Source organism: Conger conger, chromosome 6 (assembly GCF_963514075.1).
Source record: "Conger conger chromosome 6, fConCon1.1, whole genome shotgun sequence".
Lineage (NCBI taxonomy): Eukaryota > Metazoa > Chordata > Actinopteri > Anguilliformes > Congridae > Conger > Conger conger.
The window spans coordinates 4,427,693-4,436,809 of NC_083765.1; the positions used below are offsets into that span (position 1 = coordinate 4,427,693).

Below are 9,117 nucleotides of genomic sequence, written 5' to 3' on the forward strand. Positions count from 1 at the left end.
GGGTTTAGAGTTAGGGTTGGTGGCACTTAGGATTAAGGGTTTAGAAGTTAGTAATTATATTTTGAGTTCGGGGTTTGGGGTTATTTTGTCTGTGTTTTCCCCAGAAGGCAGATTCTGCTGCGTTCTGAAGTTAACCCCCCCCCCAGCTAATTACGTACAAAATGTGAAATGTGACGGCATTTTCTTGTGTAGCCTCAGGGGTGCAAAGATATAATATTGTATCCCTGGTTAAATTGAACAAAATGTGTCGACTATCAATATTTTACTGACCGAACTTATATCTACATTATACGCGTAACCAAGCTAATTTGAATAAATACGCGGCTGCGGCCGCGGCTGGCTCATTAGCGGAGCTCGCTGGACGGACCTGACGATGCTTAATGCGTCCCCCTGCGATCCAGGCACACAATTCAATTAGCTGCCGCGGCCTCGGCCGGCGAATACATTACAGCGGCCGCTGATGGGGCAGAAAGGAGGGCTCGCTCTGTCTAATTAAGATCGTGATGGACGACCCGCCCGAGGTGCGCTAGCCTGTCCTCCGCCTCGCGTTAAAAAAAGAAGGAACTCCCCGTTCCTCCAGGACCTTACCCCAGGCCTTTGTGTTCTGTGGAGGTGAGGAGGGGGGGGGGGGTTGCCAACGATTGTTTCGCTGATTTCACTGCGGATTTTATTATTGCATTTGAAATGGCGGAGCGGTTTTAGAATGGTGTCAGTCTGAGGCAAACAACGGGAGTCGCTGCCAGTGGAGGGTGATTTTCTGGTGTCGTCCAGGATCGTAATTTTCTTTTGTCCAGTCGTAGAGCTAAAGAGCTGCGCTGAGCAAAACCTTATGACACTGCTTCACATGTGGAAATTGACTGGCACAGTGAGAAAATGGCTTGATGGAACATTTGTTTGGGAATGCATTTTGATTGGATGGAGAGGGAGAGTAAAACTGGCCTATCGGGTGGCAGAGGTCACCGGCAGAGGATGAGCTCAGAGACACGACCCTTGAACAGGCTCTGTGTGGCTCCAGACGTGACCCAGCACTCCAGAGGTGACCCAGCACTCCAGAGGTGACCCAGCACTCCAGGGGTGACCCAACACTCCAGACGTGACCCAGCACTCCAGAGGTGACCCAGCACTCCAGAGGTGACCCAACACTCCAGGGGTGACCCAGCACTCCACAGGTGACCCAACACTCCAGAGGTGACCCAACACTCCAGCGCCTTTTCAGAGGGAGTCGGAGGGATCACTTCATGCAGGTGTCCCAGTGTGGCGCTGGGGCATTCTGACTCCACCCTTTTAGATTTGAACACATTTCCTTAGTAATAATCTTAACCTGAATGAGAGTATTAGGATGTGGTGAGATTAACCAGAATCACCAAACATTCAGGAGACAGGGGGGGCCCTCACCTTTCCTAAAGACACAGACATCTTCAAAAATAAACATAACGGCACGGTCAGAAGGTTTACTAATGTTATCCATAAAGTCCAAAATAAATAAAACAGTAGGTGGTTTTGTTCTTAAACCTTCATTTTTTTTTTCTGTTAGTGGAGGACACACTGAGAGTGTGGTTTTGTGATGGGTGGATTGGTGTAGAAATGAACGGTTTGAGGTCACAGGTGAACTCAGATGCTGAAAAATCACAATCGTTTAAAGGCTTTCCTCGATCTCTGATTGGTTGTTCAGCAGCCAATAATCAGGCTACTACAGCTTGTTCTGTGACAGGGGTCGGCAACCCCGGACCTGGACAGCCAGAGGATCCGCTGTTATGTTGTCCCAGATTATATGAGGCAGTTGCAATTGGGAATACAAAGTGTAGGACATTTTTAAGGATTTTGTAAAAAATACATTTTTAAGGAAACTAATGGTCACAGTTTATACATTATTCATGACTTCAGGGATGGGAATCCTGACATTTGGTGACGGAGTGAATCGTTAAAAAGTTTTTTATTTATTTATTTTCGTTCCCCCTCCCAGAAATGTTTTGGTAAACCCTACTCAGCAGCGTAAAAGTAGCCTCAGTTCTGAGTGCGATGCGTTCATCAAACACTGTTTGAAATGGGAGAACGGCAGAGAAAGAGCCAGCCCCTTTGAGCCCAGGGCACAGTATCGGATCAGAACACAGCCCCTACTGCCCCCGGTCTCCACTGGTCCACTCCGGTCCTCGAGAGCCGGTCTGTCTACTGGTTTTTGTTCCAACCAGTTGCCTTGTTTTTAATTAGCTGACAGCTCGGGTTCAGCAGCGTAAAATCATGAGGATGCACTCCCAGTCTGCAGCTGTAGCCGGTACTCACATGTCAGATGATATGATTGAGCCAATTCAATAATTAAGACCAGAAGTTGCCGCAAAATCCTGAAACGGATCGGCCCTTGTGTTGGAGGAGCCCTCGTGGCCCCCAGCGGAGTGGAGGGCTCGTTCCCTCCGTATTTTAGAAGCACAGAAGAGTATTTGAATGAATGTAATTTGAAAGAATATTTTGTTTTTTAACCAGAGTTAAAAAAACGTGTGCCCGTCAGCGCCTGTGGTCTGCGTGTTCACACGCGTGTGCTGTGCTTCCGCGTGTGTGCGCGCACGATAGCAGTGTCAGTTACGCTGGAATGACCCTTAAACACCGCTCCCGTGGGGTGGGGGGGGGCATTAATTACACTTATTGGCGTTGTTCCGTTGGCTCAGACACCTTAAGTGTTGGGTATTGAGCGCCGCGTCGGGGAGAATGTTGGGTATCGATCCGGCCCGGCCGAGCGGGGCTTCCTGCTCAGCTCCGATCAATCCTCCCGGGCCGCCGTGGGAACGCCGTGGGAATGCCGCGGCTCGATGCCATCGACCGGGAACACCGTCCCCCCCCCCCCTCCCTGGGGGGCCTTCACCTGCTCCATACCCACAACCCCTCCCCCCCCCCCCAGCCTGAATGGGCCGGGTGGACACGTTGAGGTGACTTCTGTCGCCTGAGGAGGTACACTCCAGTGTGTGTTTGTGAAGAGGTTAGGTTTAACTAAAGGGGAAAATACAGTTACCAAAAAAAGACTTGCAGTGTCCAATTACAGTTGATCAACTCACTGGACACAGCGAGAGGCTTCTCCGTTTCTCCTCTGAATAGAACACTGACCAAGCTTCCCCAATAAGCCCCTTACTGGATAAAATTTATGAGAGTACAGAGGTATTCGTCAAATGAAATACTGTACGTCAAATCGGAGAGAAGTGGAACGTCATAGTCGATCGACACTCCTGAAAAAAAGAGCAAATATATATATATATATATATACACACATATATTCAGCCATTCTAATTCCATAAATGAAAAAGTCCTCATGTGGCCAGCAGTTATTTATCTTCCTTTTTTTTGTGTCTTTGTCTGTCTGTTGCTGCTACTGTAGTTAAACCGAGAAACAGTCAACAACAAAAAAAATAAAAAAAGCAGAGTAAAAGATGGATTCACTTTTGAATACCCTCATCATTCTTTAATGTGAACGCATTTTCTTTCATGAAAGCCGTTTGGGTCAAGAGCAATTTAGTCACATTCATCAGAAATAGCTACAGGACAAGATGTTCGCATGCAAGACGCAGACATTAGCCCTGGGGATCTCCAACACAAAATAGCACAGACCCACCTTTTCAATATGAATAAGGCAAACATACACACAGAAGAATTCAAAATGTGTATTTTATTGAATATTTTATTGTATATTATTTATTTATTACGTCATATATGAAGGCACACAAACTACACTTAATGGCTTTTAAAAAATGACACGATTACATTAGCACCGTAAATCACATTTCTAAAACGAACCCTGTTTTTTTATTTTTTTAAAAAGGTGCAGAACTGGCGTCCATGGTAATTACAGTGATTGTCTGAGTTCTGCTGATTTTCAGTTAAAATGGCCTCACCATGTGACCCACCCTCCCAAACATTTAAAACAAAATATATATGGAAATATAGAAAAACCTGCTATATTCATGAACATAATTAGCCTCTCCTCTGTCAGAATACGGTTGCGATAATGCGGGGCAGGTTTCACACTTTCACCAGTAATTTTGATGTGAATTCTTTTTTTCAAATGCATTTTACATATAAATATCCATCCTAGAAAATTGCCACGCAGAAGCATTAATATTGTGAAATGATCCGGTGTGGAGAGACGTGGCCGACTGGACAAAGGGAGAGTAGTTGTGAGTAGATGACGACACGTTAAAATGTCCTGCAGCTTTTAAAAAATATAATCTTCGGATTGGCACAAAATATAAATAAAATAAAAAGCTAATAATTCAGAAACATCATTGTGAGTCAGCGGCAGCAGTGGCACACGGTTCCCTTGTAACAGCTTCCACCGGAGAATCGTCCACGCACGTGTCCCACAATGCAGTGCGGCTACAGGTTGGAGAGGTGTGGGGCTCCCTGTGTTGAGCCTTAGCTGTGCAGGTTGGCAGCAAGTGGTTTCTTCTTCCTGTGTGCGTTAATGGAGCCCCTAACGACCTGGTCAGACCTGAGCCTGGGGAGGGAGGGAGGGAGGGATGGAGAGAGATGGAGAGAGAGAGAGAGAGAGAGAGAGCGTGTGAGAGGCAGGAGGGAGGGATGAGAGAGAGAGGGAGGAGACAGGGAGGGAGGGGAGAGGGGGGAGAAAAAGAGAAAGAGGGGGGAGAGAGAGAAAAATAGAGCTAAAAATGACTTGTATTTCTCAGTAAAAGCCCTGCTTGTCTCTGACAGATCATTCTTCATCAAAGATGGATCAGAGAGATGTTTTCAGACACCTTGCTGCTTTGTTTGCCTGGTTCCCTTCCAAAGGATCCCTGACAGTTTAACTTCAGTGAAACATTTAAGGCCCTTTAGCTAGCAGTGATATATAGATATATATATTTATAATCTAATTCTAAATTTAGTCAAAGAAAACAACAGGACTCATGTTCTGACTTGTTATTTTTACTTTGTTTTAAAAGTACAATCGGTAATTTCTGATTTCTAACGGTCAAGAGAGGAATAGCAGCAACAAACACCTTCAAACCACGACACTGTTTATCCCTCCCCCTTCTCTGTAAATGCGCCGACGTTGAAACGCCATTGGCTGTGGCAACTAGAACCAATTTTCAACCAATGAGCTTGAATTATTGTACAGCTATACGCTGTTTTAAGACAGAGTGCCGGCCCGTTAACTGCATATTCTGAAACCCGAATTTAAGGACTATAAACACAGGCAGAGGGTGTGTCAACATGTCAGTGAGCCTTTTTCGATGTTAGGAAGGGATTTACAATGGTCTTGTAACAGTGTTTCAACACAAAAATCTAGTACCTTTTAAATATATGAAGAAAAAAAAAGAAGCAAAATAGAAAAAAGCAAATGGCAAAAAGGCCGTTGGAAAAGGCGACATTTAATATGAAGATATGAAGAATAAAGCTACCAGCAGGTGCAGGTTTTGGTGAGCTGCGCCGGTCAGGACTCGAGACACACGGCGTAACGGGTAATGAAACGCAGTGAGCTCCAGGTGCTTCACCTCGCTCCTGCCTGCCTGTGTCTGACCTCTGACCTCTAACCTCTGGCTGTTGGTTATTAGCGGCACACAAACCCCGCTCTGCGCCTGTTACAGGCGAATCGCTGACGCACGTTTAACGCACAAACACACACTCACCGCGCTGACGCACGTTCAACACACAAACACACACCGCCCTGACGCACGTTTAACGCACAAACACACACTCACCGCCCTGACGCACGTTTAACGCACAAACACACACTCACCGCGCTGACGCACGTTTAACACACAAACACACACTCACCGCCCTGACGCACGTTTAACGCACAAACACACACTCACCGCCCTGACGCACGTTTAACGCACAAACACACACTCACCGCGCTGACGCACGTTTAACACACAAACACACACTCACCGCCCTGACGCACGTTTAACGCACAAACACACACTCACCGCCCTGACGCACGTTTAACACACAAACACACACTCACCGCCCTGACGCACGTTTAACACACAAACACACACTCACCGCGCTGACGCGCGTTTAACACACAAACACACACTCACCGCCCTGACGCACGTTTAACACACAAACACACACTCACCGCCCTGACGCACGTTTAACGCACAAACACACACTCACCGCCCTGACGCACGTTTAACGCACAAACACACAGTCACCGCCCTCACCCCGCTACAGCCAGTGAACAGGGCGAGCGACGGCTAACGAGAGGGCGCTAATCGCCATGCTAACGAGAGGGTGCTAATCGCCATGCTAACGAGAGGGTGCTAATCGCCATGCTAACGAGCCCCTTTTGCCCTCCCTGCTGACGGACAGATGGACAGACGTACGTACAGACAGACAGACGGGCAGGCAGAGCACCAGTTGGCTCCACGTGTCACCTCAGGCCTGGCTTTTAAAGTCGAGTCAAAGCTATTAACTATTCAATCAGAGGAGAGAGGGAGGGAGGGAGAGGGAGAGAGACAGAGAGAGAGAGAGAGGGAGAGAGACAGAGAGAGAGAGGGAGGGATGAGGGAGAGAGAGAGAGGGAGAGAGAGACAGAGAGAGAGAGGGAGGGATGAGGGAGAGAGGGAGGAGGGAGAGGGAGGAGAGGAGAGAGGGAGAGAGAGGGAGACAGAGGGGGGAGAGAGGGAGATAGAGATGGAGAGAGAGGGAAGAGAGAGAGAGAGAGAGAGAGGGAGGTGGTGAAGGCCTGTGTACGGGGTTTGAGCGTTTCTGCTCCAGTGCGCTAAGAGGCTGTCCGCTGCTCCATCTCAGCGTGTAAATAAATAGATTGCCTCGCAGGAAGATGGCTGCCGAACCCCCACCCCCCCACGCACTCTTCCTCCCTTTAATAACAGCAATCTGCTGCGAAAATCTAATCCCAAGTACCATTTACGCTGCATCTAGATAACTTCTGCTCGGAAAAGCGCACAATATGAATATTTCATTCCTTGATAGCCCAAATAAACAAGACAAGCTTTCAATCAATCAGGGGACCTTCAAGCTGGAAGTGAACTGGAAGATGAGGGATGGGGGGGGGAGAAGAAACTGCTAATAAACAAGATGCTTTTTGGACAGCCATCGCACAGGGAGAGGGTTTTTCTTTCTCTTTTTTCTCTTTAAAAGGAAAGCTGCTTTATATATATATATATATATATATATATAAAAAAAGGGAGGCACTAACATCTCAGGTTTTCCATCAAGGCAAAAGGAAAAAGATCCTCAGATCTTCTGTGGAGATGAACAACCTTCACATACAGCAAACATTCTCCCTGCACAACTTCCAGCAGAATGGGTTAGAAGGACACACACTATTTATTTTTCATACCACTATATGATTCATACCACTATATGACATGTATATACACGTACATATACAAATATACAGTGAGCAATTCATTGGACTGTGGCACATTTTTTTGTCACTTTGGTTTGGTTCTGTTCTCTCACACTTTGAGATTGAAAGGACGCGCTGAGGATGGGGTTGAAGTGCAGACTGTCAGCTTTCATTTGAGGGTGTTTTCATCCATATCGGAACACAACCGTTACAGCGCACAGAACCGCAATAACAGCAAATGTGTCACTGTGCAATGCACTCTGATGCTCACAGTGTATATATCAGCCAATCAAGTGTTAGCCCTGGTAGAGATGGAGGGGCGTTCGTAGTCAGGGTCTCGCCCAGTTTTGTTGGCAGCCCCCGGTACTGACCGCTACAATTCCTATAATATTCGCTCTAGATTTTGAAAGTATTTAGTGCCATTAAAAATGTATGTGTCCCCTTCCTGATTTAAATATGTGTTGATAGAAATGTGTGGGATTACATTACATTACATTACATTATATGAATGGCATTTGGCAGACGCTCTTATCCAGAGCGACGTACAGTTGATTAGACTAAGCAGGAGACAATCCTCCCCTGGAGCAATGCAGGGTTAAGGGCCTTGCTCAAGGGCCCAACAGCTGTGCGGATCTTATTGTGGCTACACCGGGGATCGAACCAGCGACCTTGTGTCTCCCAGTCATTTACCTTAACCACTACGGATGAAGAGCCTGGTTTCAAAGAATGGAAGGAAAAATATGGGTAGCATTATGGTGATTTAGTTTGACCAATTAGCAGCTTATCTGCTTCAGTGAGCCCTCCATCAGAAGAGTAAACATCCATTACAGCCAAACAAAGTCAAAAGGAAGTCTTTGCTATATTCCAGGTCAAATTGGCCCTTGAAGTTTTCTTTTCCATCGGATAGTTCATTGATTGATTACTGCCACTGATTGGCCAGAGATTTAATGCAGCTGGTGTACCTGGCTTTAAAGGTACAATAGGTAAGATTTTTGTGTTAAAACATTGTTACAAGACCATTGTAAATCCCTTCCTATCATTGAAAAAGGCTCACTGACATGTTGACTCACCCTCTGCCTGTGTTTATAGTCCTTAAATTCGGGTTTCAAAATATGCAGTTGACGGGCCGGCACTCTGTACCAAAGCATCGTATAGCTGTACTATTCAAGCTCTTTGGTTGAAAATTGGTTCTAATTGCCGCCGCCAATGGCGTTTCAACGTCAGCGTGTTCACAGAGAAGGGGGAGGGATAAACAGTGTTGTGGTTTGAGCTGCAATTGTTGCTGCAATTCCTCTCTTGACCGTTAGAAGCCCAAAATGACCTACTGCACCTTTAACTCAGTTCTGATTGGAGGAATGAATGACAAGCAGCAGCACTACTGGTCTGAAGGGTCTGAACGTACACTGCCAGGCCTAAATACACACTTTTAATACAGAAAAACACACTGCACTGGCCATTATGTTATTTGTGAAAGAGAATTTCCGACTGCGATCATCAAAAAGACGGTCCTGGTGATTGCTGGTTCTCTACCCTCCCTTTACCTGGGAGTCAGGTGTGTTCACCCTCCCTTTACCTGGGAGTCAGGTGTGTTCACCCTCCCTTTACCTGGAAGTCAGGTGTGTTCACCCTCCCTTTACCTGGGAGTCAGGTGTGTTCACCCTCCCTTTACCTGGGAGTCAGGTGTGTTCACCCTCCCTTTACCTGGGAGTCAGGTGTGATCACCCTCCTTTTACCTGGGAGTCAGGTGTGATCACCCTCCCTTTACCTGGGAGTCAGGTGTGTTCACCCTCCCTTTACCTGGGAGTCAGGTGTGTTCACCC

The 9,117-nt window shown here is 46.7% G+C and overlaps 1 protein-coding gene across 1 annotated transcript in view; it reads right to left on the reverse strand.

The window, feature by feature from the left end:
* Window positions 1-3,630: 3,630 nt before the first annotated feature.
* LOC133130215 (polyamine-modulated factor 1-binding protein 1-like) overlaps window positions 3,631-9,117 on the reverse strand; it is a 20,808-nt gene continuing 15,321 nt past the window's right edge. The window contains exon 13 of the mRNA XM_061244613.1: window positions 3,631-4,477. Within this exon, the coding sequence (XP_061100597.1) occupies window positions 4,396-4,477 (82 nt within the window). The 3' untranslated portion in view covers window positions 3,631-4,395. The remainder of the gene's footprint in view (window positions 4,478-9,117) is intronic.